At 38.5% G+C, this 22,995-nt stretch overlaps 1 protein-coding gene across 1 annotated transcript; it reads left to right on the forward strand.

Moving 5' to 3' along the window:
- Positions 1-1,568: 1,568 nt before the first annotated feature.
- On the forward strand, positions 1,569-15,710 carry SDG38 (SET domain protein 38). Its single transcript, XM_039116083.3, has 8 exons — positions 1,569-2,099; positions 2,200-2,286; positions 5,653-5,708; positions 7,894-8,020; positions 8,177-8,246; positions 8,371-8,550; positions 14,503-14,574; positions 14,701-15,710. Exons 1-8 carry the CDS (start codon positions 1,671-1,673, stop codon positions 14,817-14,819), a joined length of 1,140 nt encoding a protein of 379 aa, XP_038972011.3. The 5' UTR covers positions 1,569-1,670; the 3' UTR covers positions 14,820-15,710.
- Positions 15,711-22,995: the final 7,285 nt, after the last annotated feature.

The raw sequence follows: 22,995 nt of genomic DNA on the forward strand, positions 1-22,995 counted from the left end.
CGAGGTTGGACTATCAACCATACTCGCCTTTGTCCTTCAATGTGCTTAAAATATGGATAGCTTTTCTCCTAATCGCTTGTACCACTCACCCATCTGGACTGTGCACTAAGGCTCCCATAGATGTACAGAACATAACTCTGATACCAACTTGATGAAGAAAACATGACTTCTGAGCTCTATCCAGCCCTGCTCATAGTGGCCAAAGTGTTCCACATCGAGTTTGATGATCCTTCCGAATATTCGTAATGGCCAAAGTGATCCACATCAAGTCTAGTTATCCTTCTAGATATCTATAGTAACTAAAGTGGTCCACATCGAGTCTAGTGATTTTTTTGAATATTCGTAGTGGCCAAAGTATTCCACATCAAGTTTGATTATCTCGTTGGGTACTCGTAGTGGCCAAAAAATTTGGGAGCTGGTGAAGTAGGTGGCCGGAGAGGAGACCGACGTCTATTCTATCGCTTCTCTCTCCCACTCCTCTAGTTGAATACTTAGCAGCAGTTATTTATTTAACAGCAAAATTTTGAGTCTAGACGATGGTGTTTGTGGGGTTGTTGAAGCTTTGCAGACAGCGGAGCCGCCACCGTTCTTGAGGACGAGGTTGCCGGTCTCGCTGAGGGAAGCGGCTGTGATGCCCTTGCTGGAGATGTTGGATTGCCAGACGACGAAGCCGGAGCCGTTGGTTAAGCGGAGGTCATCGCCGGAGCGGAGCTAGAGTGAGGCAGCGGAGTGGACCGCAGTAGGGGCACTATTGGCATCGACGGTGGTCTAGACACTGATGGAAGAAATGTAGTTGATGGCCGCGAGGAAGAGGAAGGGGTTCTCGGGTCGGAGACGAAGCCGAGAGAGAAGGTCCGGTTCTCAGAGGTCTAGGAGGAGTTGGAGGGGGTGAGAGTGGAGCCTAGGGGGATGTTGGCAGCGATGATGAGGGGGAGGCGACAGGGGAAAAGCAGAGAGGAGAGCAAGAGCAGGACGAGGGCAAGAGGAGAGGAGGACAAAAACCCCATTTTCAACTCTATTTTTCTCTCGCTCTCGGCTTTTCTTCTTACTGGGTGAGAGTTGGAAGAAGGGTTAGAAATAGAGAAGAGGGGAGAAGGGTTAGCCGTAGCGGAAAAGATCTCCTAGCATTCAATAGTTAAATGAATAAAATAAAACACTGACATGCCGTGCTATGGTATCTCTCTCCCCATAACCATGGTCCATAAATGCTCATCCTACAGCTGCTGTCAAGGCATTTGTTACGTTACGTAGAACAAACGACGACCATAACCATAAACACTGGCATTTATTACATTACGTGTGTTGGAACCGGTGAAGAGCGGATTCTTGAAAGCCAATTTATTTATCATTTATAATAATATTTTATATATGAATCGTCTGGGTCGGTTTGGATCTGAATTTAGTGAATCTAGACACGTGCCATAAATAGAATAGAACCAATTTTAAAATCTGACACCTTCTAAAAAAAGTCAGAACAAATTTAAATAGGTCAGATTTAAATAAATCAGGTCAGGTCAGAGATCAATTCAACTCATTTACAAACTTAATTAAATATGTTACTACTTACTTGTTGCGATAATACAGCTCCTATGGTAAGATTCTGTTTGGAAATTAAATATTGGTGTGAATAACTTTGGTAGGCAAGTGGTGTCAACTTTTTTCTCCAGAAGATGGGGGTCCATCATGCAAACCAAGGTTGCGGATTTGTACAAATAAAACAAGAAAAAATTACAGAAGATAGGGGTTGTCTTGTGTTCCATTCCTCTCCTTCGTCTCTGCTCTTGTCCCGCCCTGCGAGCATCATGTTCCTCGGCCGCGCCGTCGCCTTCCGCCGCTGGACGTCGTTGGAGCTAAGCCGCCTGCGGCGTAGGAGCCCAATCCCTCCCGTCGCAGCCTCTCTTCCCCCCACCGCCACCTCCTCCACCGTGGCGGTCGATGTCACCAACGCGGCCGCGAGATCCGGTCCTCCGCCGATCCGAGTCTCCCTCACCGAGTCGGCTGGAAGGGGCGTGTTTGCGACGCGGAAAATTGGAGCCGGCGAACTGATCCACTCCGCCAAGCCCTTGGTTACCCACCCCTCTTCCTCTCTCCTCCGCAAAGTATTCTCTTCGCGTCTCTCAATCCCTCCTCTTCTCCCTTTCTTTTCTTGTGATCAAACTCTAACACTATATCGATGCATATGTTTTTTGGTCTCTGTAGGTGTGTTATTATTGTCTAAGGAAGTTGGGGCAGGAAAGTTCTAGATCCTGCTATTTCTGCAGTGAGGATTGCAGAGAGAATTCCAAGGTCAATTCCTACATTCTCTTCTCTTTCCCTTGATTTGACCATTTCGTGGTTTGACATCTCCTATGATGCTTTTCCTTGCAGTTTTGAAGGTTTTATTGTGTGTAATTACCATTATAATTTGTTTGAGTGATTCTTTTGCTTATAGATGACAAGTACATCACAGGCCATGTGAACGCACAATGCTTATTGAGTACTACTGATAGGATTTAGGCCTCGTTTGGCAAAGCTATTGGCAGTGGAGCTTTTGGAAGTAGAACTTTTCAAAGTAGAGCTCTTTGAAGTAGAGTTTTTATAAAAAAACTATTTACTATTTGGTAACTACATTTTTAAAGTGTTGTGAGGCTTTCATATGTATTTGGTAAACAAACTGAGAAAGTACTTTTGGAATGACAAAATGACCATAAAGAACATTGCATAGTATTATACAACGAAGCATAATAAAATATAATATGTATTAATACATAAATATATAATATAGTATAATATTACTGTAATGTAATATAATATTATTATAATATAATAATATAATATTGTATACTATAGGATAATAATATAACATAATTTGATATTATATAACATAATATATCGATGTATTATGATATAATATAATATAATATTATATTTATAGTATAATACAATAATAAAAATATAAAATATTATAATTATTATCATTATATATTAATATTATCATTTTTTGTAATTATTATATTTTATCATAGGTATTTTGGTCTAAAAATAAAAAAATTATAATTCAAAACAGCTTTCCGACGAGGCCTCAAAGTGCTTTTCAGAAGAAGCTCCAAAAAATGGAGCTTCTCCCAAAAAAACTATTTTAGTACATTCTTGCTGAGTGTTCTTAACTGTTGTTTTCTTTGAAAAGTGATGCTGATATAGAATCAGATCTTTGGCAAGCGACGATTTGTGAGCTCAATGTGATTAATCTTTAGGTTATCTGCTCATTCTCTTTACTTGAATCTAGTGCAAGTTCTTTTAAGTTGATGTTGGAGCTTGTTTCACAAACAATATTTACTAGTCTTCCTCGAGGTCGCCCAGGTGTTTGCGATTGCTAGAGGAGGAATTCCTCGAAGCATAGAGAGATCAAACAAGAGCAACCATGAAGGTCTAATTGCTCAAGGTGAAAAGATACATACGTTTGGTTATTGTAACAATTGTTTTCAACTATTTTCTTGGTGATGATAGCCTTAATGGTGGCCATTGTATCTTATTGGAGAAGCTATTCAAATGGCTCAAACTTTTGTTTCAGGTGTATAAGGAATAGGTAGAGATGTTGATGGTCATAGAAACAATCAACTCTACCATGAAGGGCAACTATTCATGAGTTTGCAGATCTAAATTCGTAGATCCTACTAGTTGCTAGACATTTGGAATTGCATAAAGGAGCCAAGAAGATGTATCAAGGCCAAGCTAGTAATCGGAGTATTTAAAATGTCATGTGTTGTGCATCCTTTGACATAGAATACCATTATAGAATATATAATGGGGTAAGCAAAGGAGTCAAAAGCATCATGACCAGTTTTTTCTTTTATAGACAACACAAGCTCTGCAATTAAGCTGACAATATGCTCCAAGAGTTAGATTGAGTTGGTTTTTCTCAATGTCTGCATCAGACATTTATCCATGGCTGAATAGAAGCATCATCCAGAAATATTGGAGTGACAATTTATGATGATTTAATGTACATGCAGAGGGTTGCATGCTAGAGACAAAAAAAAGCATGAGAACAAAGACTAAGAAATGCAAATCAAGGTCACAAAGACCAAATGTTGAATTATGAAGTAGAACTATGAAAGCTAACTATGATACTTTTACATGCTTGAACTTGACTGTTGACCCTAAAAGATTGATTTTGATGATGCAAAATAGTTGAATCAAAAGTTAACTAATCTATTACTTTCAGTTTACTTGATTAATTCCAGAAAGAAAAAAAAGCCTTCAGTTACTTTTAATTGAAGATCATCTATCTGAAGCTTCACATCAAGAAGCTGAACTCAAAAAATGCCATAAAAATATATTTTGGAAGCTCACATACAAGCATAGAAGATTCCATCCTGAGCTACCTCAAGAGTTGACCCTAAGCTTGCAACGAGTCGACTCCGGCACACTATTGCTGACTGATACGCCTTCAGGAGCCGACTCCAGCAAATCACGTGTCAACTCCAGAACAGTTCCAAAGGACAGACAGAAAGTTAAAAAATTCATCACATTGACGAATCAATCCATAAAGTACACGACACGACTCTAGTTTAGCATGAGTCGACCCTAGATAAAAGCGAGTATACCCTTAAATAGCCACAAAAAAAGGCAGAGCTGAAAAAATTATCGCATTATAGTTATATAGATTGAGTCATGGACTTAAAATCTTATAGTTATATAGATTGAGGCTGCACATTTCTATAATCAAACCTCACTATCAAAGTTGGACATAAATTTGGCATCTCTATAATGTGAATTTTAAATGGAAGTTTATTATAATACAAGATTTCTTGAAAAGTCCAATAGATTCAGAGATTCTGCAAATTACGGATTGGCAGTGTTCTGGATTTGCTTGTATTATTTAACTACGGATGGTTGGGAGGAAACTTATTCTAAAACCTCCCATTAAGATGACTAGGGTGCAACCTTTTCATCAGGCTGTTGGAAGGAATTGTGAGAGCTCTAAAGACAGATAAATCCTTTATTTCCTTGGTTTGCTCACAACAAAAGAAAATCCATCAAGCATATCTGGTAGGGAATTTTGCAGAAATGACTTCTACAAGTGTATCCGCTGGGTCGAGGGCAGGAGTTTGTTCATTTTCAAAATCATCATTCTTACCAGAAAAAAGTGGACTGAATCTGCAAAATGAAAAATAAAAGGGGTCCTTTTTTATGGGAAGTCCACTATCTGATAGCTTTTTCTAAAAGAATTCAGGTATTGATCAGAAGTAATATAACTGTGAAGTATATCATATTTAGTGTGTGATGATTCATTAGAAGTAACTTAAATATGACACCAACTTGACTAATACTACCTTCTTTATTGGCTGGAGTGGGTTGGGTCCTTGGAAATTGACTGCAGGGTGTCTGAGCAATAGACAGGAGTGTTATCAGTGCTTTTTTTCTAAGTATGTATTATCATGATACTAATTGCCCGGTGCACTCACTTTATCTGGTTTTCCTATAAATTCTAAAACACAATATTGCTCTAGTTGTAACATAATTGGTGCATGTAATTTAACTAGTTTCCTGTTAGCAAAAAATTTCAGTTGTAAGATTACATATTTTTACGGAATCACTTTCTGCTTCTCTACTTCAGGCAAATGATGTTGATTCAGTTTGTTCAATTATTTTCTCTAAATATTGTGCTAGGCTTTCTTCGAGGTGGAGAAGAGAACAGATTGGTCATTGTATGATGATCACTGTAGGTATGCAAGTATTTGGAACATTATAAATTATATTGTTGCTGGGGCATTATCTTGATGTTTCTACATCTGAGGTTGACATTGGTATGTCTGGTTTTCCTGGGTTTCTTGGTGCTTCTTGTCCAATACCTTCCAATTTCCACAAATTTTCTAGAGGCTCATCATCGAATCAATTTTATATTTATTTTGTTAAGGTATCTGACACTTCAACCTCCAAAAAAGTGGCCAGGGGACCAGGAATGTCAAAGATCAGCTTATGAGCTTTTGGTTGGGTTGCCAGGTTGAGCCTTTTGAAATATTTGATATTCTCAACCTGAATCCAGCTTTTTAACATTTCCGAGGATTCTTCTGCACTATACTAGACAAAAACAAAGATGTTGACTAAACTAGTGAACTGTATGTGCTCATGAATCTACTGCCAGACAGTTGATGTTTCATGTTTGTTGAAGAACTTTTGTTACATATTATGTATTATTAAAGGAAAAAAGATGAGTGAAACTTAGCTAAAATTATACATACAATTTACATTCATTAATCTTTATTTTGCTCCTTCAAACAGTTGAAAACTATTGTGTTATCTGCGCCAATTATTGACACTTCCAAATAACATGAGCCAGGCAATCCATCAAGTGAGAATCAACGTGAGTTTCTGTGTGTTGCTGATTGTTTAAAACTTTCAGTGCTGGGAACCTTATAAACTGAACTATGTGAGCGTACAACCTGAAGGAAACATCGATCTTGGGCATGTTAGTTTGCTCACAAGTATCAGAATTCAGAAGTGTCTGAATTTGGGATCTCAGAACTTGAGTTTGAGAACTGATAAGCTTTTCTGTTTCACAGGAAAAAACTCAAGTTCTGGTCAATTCTGGTATTTGTCTTGTAACAATTGATGCATAGGAAGTGCACTCATTTGCTTGGAGGGAGTTAAGCGTTAAATGCTTTTACCCTCTTGGAACATGACTTCAGAGCCTTCCCTTCTGAAGTCAAGTTTGGCCATTTTGGTTGAATTAGGAACTTGAATCTGGATTTGGGCTTAGTTACAAGGAAACAAAACAACAAAGAGTGCCCACTTTGGATTGAACTTGAGTTTTGGCCTCTCGGTAAAGAAGAAATATACATGCCTTAAGAATCCATCATCATGTTAAAAGTGCTCAGTTTGCCAAATGAAAAGCATGATATTAGATATGCAAGTTTCTTTTTGATCTTGTTTTGTATCAAGCAATGATGTCCTTTTTGAATATAAGAATCTAGATATGGATTCTCTCTTTTAGCAACTTAATCAGCCATTTTGCATTCTACTTTCATGAAAACTCTTTCATGATTTGTGCTTTTTTGCATAGTAGCTATTTCAATAATTTGTTAATTCCATGTAACCTTGTCTCCCCAAAGTCAAGCTTGTTTTTGCCATCTAATATTTGGTCTTATAACATTGATCTGCCCCCCATTATCTTGTTCTCTTAAAAAATATTTGTTATGTACACTAATGGTGATAATAACAACCACCTGGAAGGCTTATGAGATGGTCAAGTGTGATAAAATTTTTGTATTGCATCTATAAAAATCTTGTCAGAGAGAGTATGCATTGTATACCATTACACTATAGCAATCCCTCACCTTACTAAGAATCCTTGTTTTTATGCAATTTTATAAATGGTCACAATCTCACTGTTTGCATGCAAAATACATGGTTTATATATAACCATATCAATGGCTAGTTATGAAACTGAACATGCACTGTAACAGTCATGCAATGATGCAATAGCGGCATTATTATCCTTTCTGTAAGCAAGGAATGGCTAGCTTTCTCAACTTGGCCTACTATTATGCTAGCTATTCCTTGTAGAACCATATTTTCCTTTTGTTTTCTATAAGTGTAATAACCTAGGGCTGTCAGCTTTTTAGCCTTGGTTTAATGACCACAACTGTCCTCAAGCATGTTTCTCATAAACGAGCCAAGCAGAGCTCGAGGTGAGATAAGATATAATAAACTGAGCATGAACTGAACCGGTTTGTGTTTCCAAATCACAAGTCAAGATAAAGCTCAAATTTCAAGGGGCACGAGACTAACCTAGCTTGATCTCAACATTTTGTCAAAAACTGTTGTAGCCTGTTATTTACCAGAGATTATCATAACCACCTTTGACCATATTGGAGTAAAAGATACTATCTCACTTCCTTTCTTCTGAAGGGTTCAAGGATTGAAATACCCTCTCATGGTAAAGCGGCTTGCCTGTATGATTTTATCGGGAGCAGTACCTGCAGACAGTCTTGACATCCTTCAACCAGCCTGTTTACTTCCCGAGACACTTAAAGAGGTATTTGGAGTCCTAATCCCTCTACATAATAGGAACATGTTATGGAATTATGGTCTTTAACTTTGAACATGAACAGACCTTTATGTTGAATCCAGTTCCTCATCTCTTTAGTTTCATTTGATCTACCTGTACACTTTTTTTTTTTCAAATGTTAAGGTGGAAGAGGAATTTGAATTACTGAAGTACACATTTATGAAGGCAAAGTTTGAGGATAAACAGATGTCATGTATCCTTTGCTTCAACTTATAAATTTATTGTACTTTCTTTAGTGCCTGCTTTCTTAACTTGCGGCTACTTTCATCATTCTATTCACCATTCTATTAAGAATAAGTTTTCTTTGACTGGACTAGTTCTTACCAAACAATGGTATATCAATGTGCTTGCAAGAATTCGTATAAATTCATTCCGCGTTGAATTGGTTGGAGGATCATCTGAGGATCTGCTTACATCAGCAGCTGCCTCAGTTGAAGCTGATGCTGCTGTCGGGAATGCTATTTATATGCTTCCGTCTTTCTACAATCATGATTGTGGTACACTCATTTTTACTGTTCTTCACATGTAACATTAACAAAGCTTTTACCTTGAATCTCCTTCCTGTTTATTTGCAAGAAATATTTAGGTAAATATTCATAAGATGAGAATTGATGACATCTTTATTGTAGATCATTGGATTAAGGTAGGCTATGTTGAAACTTAAGTTCAAGCGTTTTTAAATCTTTCACATTAATGATTCAATTGTAAATCCTTCTGATGTTTGTTTCAAAGATTTATAGATAGGAAATAAGGAAAAAATACAGAGCTGTTTTGGTTGTTATTGTAAATTTTATATTCTTGCCTTCTTATGAACGGCCTGTAAGAAAAACATGATATGTTCATGAAAAGATAAAGTATTGTTTAGCTGAAAATATGCTTTTGAATTTTGATTAATCTAAAACTAGAACGTAAAATACATCATTGATTTGTTAACACAATTAGATAGTTAGTCGATAAGTTTTAAATGTTTTTAAATCTTTCACATTAATGATTTAATTGAAAAGCCATCTAGTATTTGTTTCAAAGATTTATAGATAGTTAAGAAGGAAAAAATTAAAGAGCGATTTTGGTTGTTATTGTATATTTTGAATTCTTGCCTTCTTATGAAAGGCCTGTAAGAAAAGCATGATATGGTCATGAAAAGATAAAGTATTCTTAGCAGAAAAATGCTTTTGGTTAATCTAAAACTGAACTAATACATCATTGATTTGTTAACACAATTAGATAGTTGGTCGTTTTCTTTTAATTGTCTCTAATTTAAATGACTGTTATGGGAACAAAATCTTGTGATATGAACTATAATAAGTGGTTCTTCAAGTACCCCACTAAAGATATCAGCCAACTAACTAGAGGATGTAATTTACCAAACATTTTAATTTTATCTTTTTCACAAGAAAATACGTCAGCCTAGTTTGTGTTTGGTTAAACTTTTATGAGCTAAACTTTGAAAAGCCTCTAAATCACTTAAGACCAACTAACCTTGAAAAGTCTAGACAAGTCCTGCTCAAACTGCCTCACCAAATAGTATATCAAAAATATATAAAGCTCTATATTAGATTAGCCTGCAATGTTCTCATTTTCTCAAAAGTGATGAAATTGTTAAAATCTAATGCATTGAAAGAGTTGTGATTTTAGCTTGCTATTTGTTTTTGAGTGGTAAGTTTATGTTGGAACATAATTCACATAAGGTTAAACACTTACCAGTTATTGTATTTAAAGTATTCATTTTGTTAGTCTTTTCCATGCATAATTTGTAGGAAATCAAATGAGTGTATAACTTTTCAGTTCACCGATACACCCATAATTTGTGATCACTGCGTTATATTTAACTTCAAAGATTTAACTTGGAAAACACGGTTTAAATTGCTCAGGGATGTTAGACTAGGTATAGAAAATTGTGAACCTTGATTATTATTATTATCATCATCATCATCATCATCATCATCATCATTATTATTATATGTACATATAATCCATACTATTATAAGTAGCAAGAAATTAGTAATATTAGAAGCAGCAAGGAAGGACTTGGTACCGCTACATCTTTCAGAATGTGTGGTCATAAATAAAGCATGATAGAAGAAAGGGATTCATGTGGCCGACCCAACTAGTTTGAAATTAAGGCTTAGTTGAGTATTATTATTATTTATTATATTACATACTATATAATATAATATATTATTATATAATATATAATATAATAACACAATATAATATATAATATAAATATATATCTTACATAAGAATATTTGTGTAATATGGTATATAATATATAAAATATGCATAATGATTTAATATATAGCAATATGAATCATTTTTCAAAGTTTCCATTCCATATTCAATATGTGGTTCCCCTTTGATTTCAGATCCAGATAATTTCTACTCAATTGCTCTTTTAGGACTACTAGTGAAACCATTATCAGCCATATAAGGCCTACCGTTGAATAACTCTAGAAGTGATTCAACCAGTGATTGATCTTCTCAATCTTCCCACTTTCTTTTATTTTTGCAGCCCCCCCTTTGGTTTTCTTATGTTGAGGTCCCTCTTTGATTTTCTTGTGTTGATGTCCCTCTTTGGTTAGCTTGAGTTGGCGTTCCTCTTTGGTTTTCTTTCATTGGTGAAGACATTCCTACCAGACATGAGCAAAAAAATTGCATAATAAGAAAGAAAAAACAAATTTATCATTTACCAACAACAAAAGGCTCATCCAGCACTTGTTACACATGAATACCATCAAATTTAATATTGGCCAAAAATAACTACCCAATAAATAGCCAATAAAATGAGAAAATATGTATATAAATCATTTTTCAAAGTTTCCATTCCATATTCAATATGTGGTTCCCCTTTGATTTCAGATCCAGATAATTTCTACTCAATTGCTCTTTTAGGACTACTAGTGAAACCATTATCAGCCATATAAGTCCTACCATTGAATAACTCTAGAAGTGATTCAACTAGTGATTGATCTTCTCAAGCTTCCCACTTTCTTTTATTTTTGCACCCCCCTCTTTGGTTTTCTTATGTTGAGGTCCCTCTTTGATTTTCTTGTGTTGATGTCCCTCTTTGGTTACCTTGAGTTGGCATTCCTCTTTGGTTTTCTTTCATTGGTGAAGACATTCCTACTAGACATGAGCAAAAAAATTGCATAATAAGAAAGAAAAAACAAATTTACCATTTACCAACAACAAAAGGCTCATCCAGCACTTGTTACACATGAATACCATCAAATTTAATATTGGCCAAAAATAGCTACACAATAAATAGCCAATAAAATGAGAAAATATGATAAAAGAGTTAAAAAAGTAACAATTAGCAAACTTTATTTGTAGTTCATACAAATAATTGTAAAAATAGCATTGCCTAAGTCAAGTCCATATATTAACATTCCAAAAAAACATCCAAAATAAAATGACTATTTTAATTCAAAATTATACAACTTAATCCAGGTATCTGCTTCTTCTTCAATCCTTAAAGGTGTAAATAGCTAAATTTTCCCTCCATGCAGTCCATTGATCTGACGGCTCAACATTTGTAATCGCGTTGCCATCTACTTCTTTAATCATTTGGCTCTGCACGTCTGCTTCTTCCTCTAGTGAGTCCTTGTGCATGTCCCTTATAAAATTGTGTACAAGACAGCATGCCATAATTATTCGAACTTGTGTCTTAATTGGATAGAAAGGGTTTCTCAAAGTTGTCCACCGAAGTTTTACTAAACCAAAACATCTCTCTATCATGTTAGCTGCTGAATGTTTCATGTTGAAGAATTCTTTATGGGTGTTTGGCATTTGAAATTTAAATGAAATTGTTGACCTCTACATGGGGCAAGAAATCCCTTTCGATTCATGTGTCCAGCATCGACAAAGTAATAGTAACCTTACAAGTTCAATGTCAGTTAATTTGAATAAAAATAATTTATATAAAAGTATAAGATAAATATCATTAATAAAGATTACATGCATTGCTTGTAAATTGTAATGAATGACTTACCATGGGGAACTTTAAACCACTACTACTTATAGCATCTCAAAGCACTTGATCATCGGTAGCTGAACCCTCCCAACCAAGTGAAATACAAACTGCAAATCGTGTGAGCAAACGCCTAATACATTGGTAGCAATTTTATTTTTCTTTATTTGGTACCTAAACTTGTGCTTTTTCAGCATCCTCACCTTGATGCTTGTCCCATCAAGTGCTCCTAGACAATTCTTATATAAGAGAAATATAGTTAAACTTCTTATCATTGTTAACGCAATACATGTTGTTATTCAATATGAAGATGGTGATGTACCTTAAACCATTTACACCTCTCATCCATTGAGTCTGCAGGAACAGGCTCAGGTAACTTGAGCAATTATTCTTGCAGGTGTATTACAGCATTCAAGACATTATTGAAGTATCTACTAAATGTCTCTCCTGATCTAATAAATTGAAACTTCATAACACTATTCTCGACATAATGGCAAAGGATGTGCAAGAACATGGCCACTGGTTCATCTATGTTCATGTTTCTTGATTCCTTTAATTGCCCTATGGTACTAAGCATACAGCATAATTTATTGAATGCACGTTTATCCATCCTAAGTTGTTCACTGCAGGTAACATGGCACAAGTTTAATACTGATTAACAGTTTCAGTCCTCTGACAAGATATATCTACATATGCGGCGTTCATTATATATTTTCTGTGATGTGATCGAATAACATAATTAGCTGGGAAAAGAAAATCAATTTACTATGTACAATATGTCCAACCATAACACCAACATCAGAAGTACTTTCTTCTAATCATTTGACTATTGGCTAAATTCAGACGAGCCCTAATAAAAGAAGTTTTATATAATTAAAAATAGGAAGCCATGGATGTAATTATCACACACGGAAAAATTAAATCATATTCATGCATGACATTATTGATCCTGTCACGTATGTTATCATATTGTATATGAATGTGGCTACAATAACATAAGTTTAGTATCAGGCATGAAAATTCCAGAGTCTGAATGATTTCATTTCTTACAGATTACCGATGAAACCTTATGTTTCAGGATCCTCACTGAACAAAGGCTTGATTATTGAAGCAACAATTGGTTATGCTTTAATGATCCTTGGGCTTGTTTGGTGGGGATTTGTGCCTTATGACAATGGAAGCTAACCCAAAGAGCAATTGCTTTAGTCAATGCTTCCATATTTTAATTATAGGTAAGGAGGCTATATTATATGTTAACATAGCAAACTAGCATTGGACATGCAATATGAAACCTTTGTAACCCATGCTACATCTAGACACAACCCCATACAAGCCAAAACTCCATACAAACCAAAACAGAGCCGATGTCTACATACGACCAGATGGATCCCAAAACCACATGAACAACAATCTGGCAAGTGAAGAACCAGAAACTAACATCCATACACCTCAGTAATGTGTTCCAAAAAGCATATGAACAACAAGAATACATATTAAAGATATAGGAGGTTACCTTCAAAAATGATATGGAAGACAAGAATGGACAGCTGATTTGGGCTTATGGAGGAGGATGACAAGAAGAGAGGAGGAGCAAGAGGAGTGGAGGGGCACCAGCCTGTAGGTGGAGGAGAAGGGAGGTAGAGGAGGACAAGGAGATAAGTGGGAGGTGGAAGAGTGCAAGGAGGTGGGTGTGTATGGTTGCTGGACAAGTGTGAGGAGGAGGAGGTGAAGAAGGGGTAGTGGAGTAATGGAGAGGGCAGCAGCCTGGTGGAGAAGAAGAGGCGTCGGCAGTGGGCCAGGAGGTGATGAAGGGGAGGAGGAGAAGAAGAGGCGGTGGGTGCCGCAAGGTAGAGAGATGGCATGAGGGATTGTTGCCATCAAGTATTGTGTGAGAGAGAGGCGGCGGTGAATGGAGGAGAGGAGAGATGTGAAAGAGAGAAGGGTACGCATGGTACAAGATGCATATCTTGACTATCTTTCCTTTTTTCTTTTTTTTTCTTCCATTCCCAATGGAATTGGAATCATGATTCCATCCAACTAATAGTGGAACCACAACTTTACTTGAGTAATAGTGGATTCACAATTCGATTCCATCTGACTAATAGTGGAATCATAACTCCGCCCAACTATTAGTGGAATCACGATTTCCTTCACAGGCTGAATTGGAATTCCAATGAAAATAGATCACTTGCTAAATATGTATGCCAAATGTTGGAATCAGACCGAAGTTGGAATATCAATTCCATTCTAGCCTTTATTATTCCAAACAAACATTGCATTAGGCTTACAAAATATCTATTACAGATCTTGTGCTGCTTGGTGGATAAGTATTTTATAAACTCAAAATGAGCATAAGGTGCTCTTGTAGGTGCTCTTGTATGCATTTTGAATTCCGTCATAGTAACTTTGGCATCTGTATCCAACACTTTGTTGTGGAAAAGAAATAGATAAGCTAAACAATTGTTATTTTTTTTTCCAGATCCAAATACACATATATTATGGATAGAGAATGCAAATGCAAAATTGAAGGCTCTCCATGACATCGAAGCAGGTCTGTTAAGGCACAATCTTTGTTCCAGTTACCTTATGAACTATTTGCATTATACTATCCTTTTCTTTTCTACTATGAATGGAAGCTAATTGTCTTAATAATTAATTAATATTTTAACTGGTTTAGGTGAGGAACTGCGGATCTGCTATATTGATGTTAGCATGGGTTGTGAGGCTCGGCAGAAAATTCTTGCTGAAGGTTTTGGTTTCAAGTGTAGCTGTCTTCGGTGCTTATCTGGTGAATAACAAGCATTTTTCTTATATTTAATAGGGATGATCCTACACTCCGTGCGCATGTGTGGTGCATGTGTGTGTGTGAGAGCGAGATAGATAGATAGATAGAGACTCGTCTCACATGAATCAACAAACTGAGAGGGCCCGGGTTTACTATAAAGATGGAAACCCCCCACAAGCCTAGCAAGGACCAGAGTTCCTTACTTTTGGTAGGAAATTGAAGGGAGCTCGATGCTGAGGGCTGGTGGGTGGCATGGCCTACTGCAGGCAAGGTGGAGAGGATCCTTATCTGTGGCAGCATCAGTTGGAGGCTGCATCAATCCAAGAGGATTAAAAGTACTGAAGGCGGCTAACAGCAAAGCCCAGGACTCCTGAAGGTAACTAACAGCAAATCCTATTTCAGGGCAGCAGATGGCCCTGCCTCCATTTACACTATGCTGTTGGAAGAGATGCCAACTGGCATTGAAACCAAAAAGACTGATGCTCCCAAATGGGCCTGATACAAGCATTTGATGAACAACTGATGGTTATCTATACACCAACTTGGCAGATTACACAAGTGGATATCTCCTGACCACCTTGGCTTGATAAGGTTGTCATTAGTCAAAGTCTATTCAAAATCAGCTATCAAAAAATGCTCGCACCCAGGGAGCAGGTGAAGCCTTGAGATGTGGAATTTGCAAATTTTGCCTGTCCAGGAATGTATGAACACGGCAGCAGTGAAGTTGCCAATTCAGTTGTTTCAACCATCATGCAGGGATCACTGGATCAAACAGAGCATGCATTTTCTTTATCTCCAATAGCAATTTTTTGTTAATGCTTCTCTGAAGCCTAGGACTCTTAACCATTATTGATTCACTGCAAATAAAGAGTCCTCCATGTCCCATAGGAACTTGACATATAGATATGTCTCGGTGCAGACGTCTCCTAAATTGAGCTCCTCTGCCATCCCTTAGGTGCCTTAAAGTTCCATAATAGAAAATCTCCCCTTCTTTGTGCGCTGCCGGAAACAAAGACATTTGATTAGTGGCTGAGTTTGAACAGTTCAACAACTAGGCTGCAATGATTGCATCTCTGAATGATTCTAGCCCAACTTGCCATCTGTTTATCTAATGTGCCAACAGTGGGTGGGTGTGCTGGGAATTATGCTTGCTGGAGTTCCAACCTCAGATGCCGTGCGGCAAGTTTGTTCAATGGAGCATGATCGAGGGACCGTCAAAATAGAGGTGAAGGCGTGAACCTGCTTCGCAAACTGATGCCAAAATATCCAAACCCAAGCTTGAGGATGGCTGGGTGAAGATTCCAACAAGGATCTAGTGCGGAGAGGGGTGTGTACGTCTCAACAAATTAGTCTTTATACAGGCCTTGTTTGACTATTAGTAAATAGGAATTCCAATCCGGTTGTGAAAGATCTTTATCAAAACTGGATTACTGATAGGAAATGAACTTTCAGTAATGGTCCATTAGGGTAATAAACGTTCTAAGCAATAACTCTTAATTGTATCCTATGAAATAATTACTCAGTAGCAGCAGCATAACTCTTTAAGTATCTCTTGCTAATCCAAGATCTCCATCCAAAATGTAAATGAGGTATGGTATCCAGTGGTACCTCTCATTATAAATTGGAATCTTGGCTGTTAAAACAAGGGAAGAAGGAGAAGATCTTTGTAATACAATAGTATTACAATGAAATACTAAGAAGACGGTCAAGCTTGCGGTTGGGATAAAGTTTTGCTCCACAACTATATTTAGGAAGGCGCTGAGGCTTTATTTGATTCAGGAAGGATTTGATTTTGTGAAATATAAGAAAAATGAGAAAAGCAAGGTCATAGCTGTATGCAAGAAAAGTTATAGGCGCAAGATATACGTTTCACAGGTTCAAAGGGTGGACGTCTACCAAATCAAGATCTTCCAACTAGTGCACAGGTGCGAAGGTAATTTGAAAATCATAATATAACATCTTGGTTTCTTATGGAGAAGTAACTCTAGGAGATCAGATTTGATGCAAAGTGGAGTATTAAAGGCTTCAGGGGCAAGTGAGGAGGGGTGTCCAGATTTCTATTTCTAGGACTTGATGCTGCAAAGTCAAGATAAGAACACTGGAGATCATTCAAGGGTGACAAAAGGAGCAATATGCCTACCTATGGGAATACTGCGAGATCATCAAGAGGACTAATCCCAGAAGCACAATGTTGTTGGATGTTAGAAGGCTAGATGAGGCTAGCCAGCCAAGATTTAGGAGGTTGTATTGTTGTCTTTCTGCATGCAAGTATAAGTTTATAAGATGATGCAAACTCATCATTGGACTCAATGGATGTTACCTAAGAGATTATTTAGGGGGCAACTACTAGCTGCAATGGGGAAGGATGATAATAACAATATGTTCCTCATTGCATGGGCCATGGTCGAGGCATAGTTGAAGGATAGTTGAAGCTAGTTTCTTACATACCTATTAGGAGATATTGGGCCCCTAGACAACTATGGATGGAACTTTGTATCTGATAGATAGAAAATAAGTATTGGTTATTCAATACATCTAGTTTTCAGTACTAACATCTGCTAACTTGTACTAACTAGTTCACTTGTTCAACACTTGTGTTATAAGTTTAATTGAGATATTTTAGACAGTTGTTCGTAGTGTCAATAACAGATTTTGTGTGTAGTACTTGCATGTAAATTTTCAAAGTGTAGACTTCAAAGGTATGAATTTTAGAGATTCATTTTGGAAATATGCTAGAGCGACCACTTACATAACTTTCAAGCTACCATGTAGGAGATTCAGTAGTTGGACACGAAGGCATGGTAGGGCTCGCACAACAACCACCTAAATTGTGGTCAATGCACATGTTCAGCTCAAGATACATGTCCAACATGCTGTTGAATTACATATACAAGTCCTTCAACATTATATAATTGAGGCTCGAGACAAACCTATTATCACCTTATTGGAGACTATAAGAAAATTGTTAATGCAACGACTCCAAGTTAAGAGAGAAGAATTGGATAGCAGGTCCTCTATGCCTCAGGATACAAAAGCTGGAGAGAGCTAAGTTAGAGGCCATGAATTTTCATTGCATATAAGGAGGGTAGAAATTTGAAGTTGAGCATTGTAATAGAAGATATGTCTTAAATTTAAGAGAGAGTGCCTGTGGATGCAGGAGATGGGATCTATCAAGCATCCCATTCTGTCATGATATGGCAGTAATTATGTTCATTAGAAAGGAGGTAGAGCACTTTGTTAGTGCCTAATACAACAGAGATATATTTGCCAAGGCTTATGAGCACGTCATTCAGCTAGCCCCTGGCATTTAGTCTTGGCCAAGGATAGGGTACCCCACTGTTACTCTCCCTCCCCTATGGGCTCTTTTAGAAAGATCCAAAAAGGCAAAAACAAAAGAAGAGGATGAGCCAAAGGATTCTTCTAGAATAATAAGAAAGGGCACGTCTCTAAGATGACAATTACCTTCAATGGGGCCATAACTTTAGGATTTGCAAAGGGCCCAAAAGGAGAAAACAAAGAAGAAGGATAGGGCATTAGATCTAGTTAAACCAGCAGCCAAGGATCAGCAAAAGGGAAAGAGGATAGGTATTATGTACTTATGTTTCATCACTCAACCATTATATCTCATATGTACTTATATTTGATCTTCTGTCTATTTTTCAGGTTCAGCATATTGAGAGATCATCCAAGAAGAAAGCTACAAGCTCCCAGCCTGCCTCCTCATAGCCATCAACTTCCTTGCCTACCTCCTCAGAACCAAAAGTCTTCAAGTCTGACTTCTTGTAGTGTGTAACCTCTTAGCTTGCCTCCTCAAAGCCTGCAACCTCCCATCCTACCTCCCGATGACTTGCAGCCTCTTAGTCTACCTCCTCACAGCAAGTACAAGCACTCTTAAAGCCACGATGTTCTACATCAATTTTCAGCACACTTTTGTTTTAGCATATTTTTGGTTGTGTTTATATGTTGGTGTATATTGAGATAGTTTTGGTTCAGCATACTTTTGGTGTGATACTCTTTATGTTTATTGTGAAACTTTTAGGGTATATTGTAAAACATTGCGATACACTATTAGACATTATGGTATAATCACTTCTAACTCTATTTTTGGACATTCATGTGCCAAAGTAATGATTCTTTTCTTTTGATCATGTGTTATTTATGTTTTGATTTTGTTCTGATTCATTTGTGTTGAATTGTTTGTGAAATAGCAGTTATATCATGCATCCAAATGTTTTAATTATATTTTGATTCTTCTTATATGATTCCGTTATGGATTGTTAATTACTAGCAGATGATACAATATGTATCCAAGTGTAATCATACAAATATGGGCTCACATTTGCTAGGGTACCTCTATTTATCATTTTCAAATAATAGGGGTTGTGTCTGCAACATCTCAAAAGTAGAGAGTATAATTGACATATAACTAAAGTAGAGAGGGTGTCAGTGGAATAGCCAGAAAAGTATAGGGATGTAACTAGAACAAATAAAAGTTTAGGGGGTAACTTCACTAAATATTCAGTTATGCATTTCGGCTTCAAAATGTGCCAGGTATTTTGGAAGATGCTTGGGATCGGAAACCTTTGATATACTTTCAATGCAAAAATTGATCATAATAAGTCAGGTAAAGCTATTGTTCAAGAAAAAATATCATTCTCAGTTTAGAGATTACAAAATAAGATGGAATAACCTCCAAAACAAAACATCCAATATGGGATAAACTACAAAGCATCCAGCTTAGGACACTCCACAAACCCCAAACCTTCAACTTGAGATCCTTAACACATCAAAAGTTCAAAATTGAGACACCATAAAATAACTAGCCACAGTAACCTAGAACACTAGCCTACAAAGCACTGCCTATTTGATCCTTCTTTTGTAGCTTGAAAGCTGGGCCTCGAGCTTCTTGTTCCATTACAAGAGCTTGTTAATGATGTCCTTGTCCATTGCATTTGGAGGTGAATCATAGCAAAAAAAGTAACCACATCCTCCATTTATCTAGAACACCAAGTTGAGACTAAAGATTCAAACCAAAAATCCAAGAATAAATGTGAAAAGAGGAAAATGAGAACATACCTCATACATCCCACATCCAAAGAAATGCCGGTCAAGGTTTCCAATAGTCCATGAGGTCCTTAAAGGCGACCTTATTCCATAATGGCAGAAATCGATAAGTCCGGAGGACAAGGAAGCAGAAGAACTTGATTGAGATGCCTCCATGGTCTCCCTCCCTCTCCCTCCTACCCTCCTTTCTCTCCATTTGATTAGGGTTTTCTTGGATGCAAGAACAATGGTTATTGAAAAGGAATCACGTGAGGTCACGTGATATTTCACATATTTGAAGGCATCTTGGTGCCAGAACTAACATGCCACTAGCAACTGATGGAAAGAATAGCTTTATTATTATATAATTTTGGGTTTTTTTGCATGGATACCCTTCTAAATATCAGATTTTGCATGAATACCCTTCCAAAATTGATATTTGCATGTATACCCTCGTAAAACTCTATTATTGTACAAATACCCCTAATATAATGGTTGTTTTAACGGTATTAAAAAAATCATATTTATATTAATTAAAAATAAAATTAAAATTTGAAATGACGTTATTATTCTTACTTTTTTTTTCTCTCTGCTTTTCATCTCTTGCAAAAAAAAAGGCTTTGTGTCGCACTTGGTTATCGATTCCCTGCGCACCTTGCAGTCCTCCTTGATGGGGGCATCAAAGCCCTTCATCCAGATGATCCTGAGCCCTCGGATTGAGCCAGACTCGTTTATTTGCATATTTATTTTATTTTTATTTCTGGGCTTGTTTGCATTTGTGGGCTTATTTGTGTTATTTGTGTTATTTTTGTGTAAGGGGGTTTTATGTTAATTGTGTTTATTTGGCCCTATATATAGGGGACTACTTTCATGATTAGGGTTTTAATGAAGTGATTTGGAATTTTCTTCCCCCTATGTTCTTTCTTCTCTTTTTCTCCTCTCCTCCTCTATTCTTCCTGCGTCTCTACAACCTCTTCTTCCTTCTCATTCTCTTGTTCTTCCTTCTTCTCCTCTTTCCCCGCACTGGTGCTGCATCAACTTGGTATCAGAGCCTCAGATTTTGCCTCTGTGCCAAAGTCCCGGTCCCTAAACAGCGTCTTTCTCCCTTGCTGCCACTTGAATCCACCGCCACCCCCGCTGCGCAGCCTCACCCCACCGCCTCCGCCTCCCCGACACTGCTTCTCCATCGACTTCCCACGGCCCACCACCCCTTTCCTCTCTCTCTCTCTCTCTCTCGGTGCTCATAGAAAAAAAAAAGAGAGAAGGTCCCTCCCTCCCTCTTGGTTCTCATCAGAGACAAAAAGAGGGGAAAACCCCTGTTCGACGGCCCCGTTCCGCCAGCCGCCAAGCCTGCGGCCACCACTCCCACGCTGCACCGCCGCTGCATCGCGCCACCGCTAGGCCGAGCGCCGCCTCCTCCGAAGTGTAGCCGCGCGCCCCGAGCGCTCCGCCACCATCGGGCACTCTGTTGCCGCCCGTGGAAGCCTGAGGCCGGCTGCCTGCGTCGTGTTTGCAGAGGGGACTGCCGCCGTGGAGCCCCGCGGTCGGTCGCCGTCGGTCGCCGCAAGCCCGCAGCCGCCGCTGCGCCCTCCGTCCGCCCGCAGCCGCCACCACGATTATCGGCACGCCCACCCGAAGCCATAGGGAGGTTGAAGAAAGCCCTAATGGGTAAGTACCGAGCCCGTTAACCCGCAACCCGTTAGCCCGGTTCCCAAAAAAAAAAAAAAGATCACGTGCCTTGCACGTGAGGACTAACGGGTTATCGGAGCGGGTCACGCCCGACAACCCGAATTCGACAGGATCCAAGGTTTTAAAAAAAAAGTAAAAGAAAAAGAAAGAAAGAAAGAAAAAAAAGGAGTAAAAAAAAAATGCCTCCCATCACCGCCGAGGTCTCCGCCGCGTCTGCCGGTGCTGCCCTGCCCTAAGCTTCCCGCCGAACCCTCCGCCGCGCCCTCTTCCCTTGACCGCACGCCGCTTCTGCCTCCACCACAGCGCCGTTTCCGACATCGGCGCTTCCATCTTCCACCGCGGTTTGCCGCCCCATCGTTCGCCGCTAAGCCGTCCGCCTTCCGCCATCGCTCGAGACCTCCACCGCAGCGCTTCCCCGACTGCGGCCACCGCCCTCGGCCTTCACCATCAACGCCGCCGAAGCTTCCGCCCTCCCTTCGCCGCCACTATGCCATCCGCCATCGTCGCCGCTGCAACGCGCTCCTCCATCCTCCTCACCGCCCATCGCCCCTCCCTAAAACCCAAATCCCCATTCACCCCATTGGAACCCCTTTCCCCCTCTTTGACCTGCAGACAAGGCCCTCTGGACCATCAAGCCGCAGGCCCCTTCGATCCCAACCCCCAGTCCCCTCTACCCGCGGGCCGCAACAGGCCCGCCCATCACTTCAGGTCCCTTCCAGAGGACCCAAGGTCAACCAGTCCCCACATCAAACTTCAATAAGCTCTTTATCAACCTGTGCGCCAGCAGCATCTCCTCTCCACAACTTCAACCTCTAGCCGGTCATCTCTCCTCGGCATCCACTTCAATCATGCAACAGTCTAAGTTTAGCGATCAACACTACTGAGTTTCTGCGCTGCGTCCAACGACGTCTCCATTGCTTGAGAAGCCACGAGCGAACGACTCTAGCCGTCTACTTTCCGACAGGTGATAGGTTTCTACTTTTTCTGTCTTGTTCATTTAATTATATTCTGGTTCTCTTGCATGATAGCCACATTTTGAAAACTTATTTTTGTTGTCAAAATTTAGAATATAGAACTCCTACTTTCAAACCCATTCTATTCGCCTTTAAAAATCTAGATATTAAATTAGCACACTTTAGTAACAGGACGTTTCTCGATATTATTCGATCAGATTACTTTAGGTTCAGAACAACTTTACTACTTGATTGCAATCTAACTTCTTAAATTGAATAATCTTAATCCTTAATTCTGAATAACCGAAGTAAAAATCAGCAACATTTAAATTTTAAGTTATTATTGTGAAGACTTGCTGATTTCTGAAATCATAATAGATTGCATTAGTGGGTTGTCCTGCATCAAATTTGGTCCTACATTATAGTTATTAGGGTTTCATTAGTGACACTGCATTTCACATCATCACCCAGTGTCATCATTGAATGCCAACTTGTAGTGGTA

This window comes from Phoenix dactylifera, chromosome 5 (assembly GCF_051530095.1).
Source record: "Phoenix dactylifera cultivar Ajwa chromosome 5, Ajwa_hap1_PhDact_Kaust_v1.1, whole genome shotgun sequence".
NCBI lineage: Eukaryota > Viridiplantae > Streptophyta > Magnoliopsida > Arecales > Arecaceae > Phoenix > Phoenix dactylifera.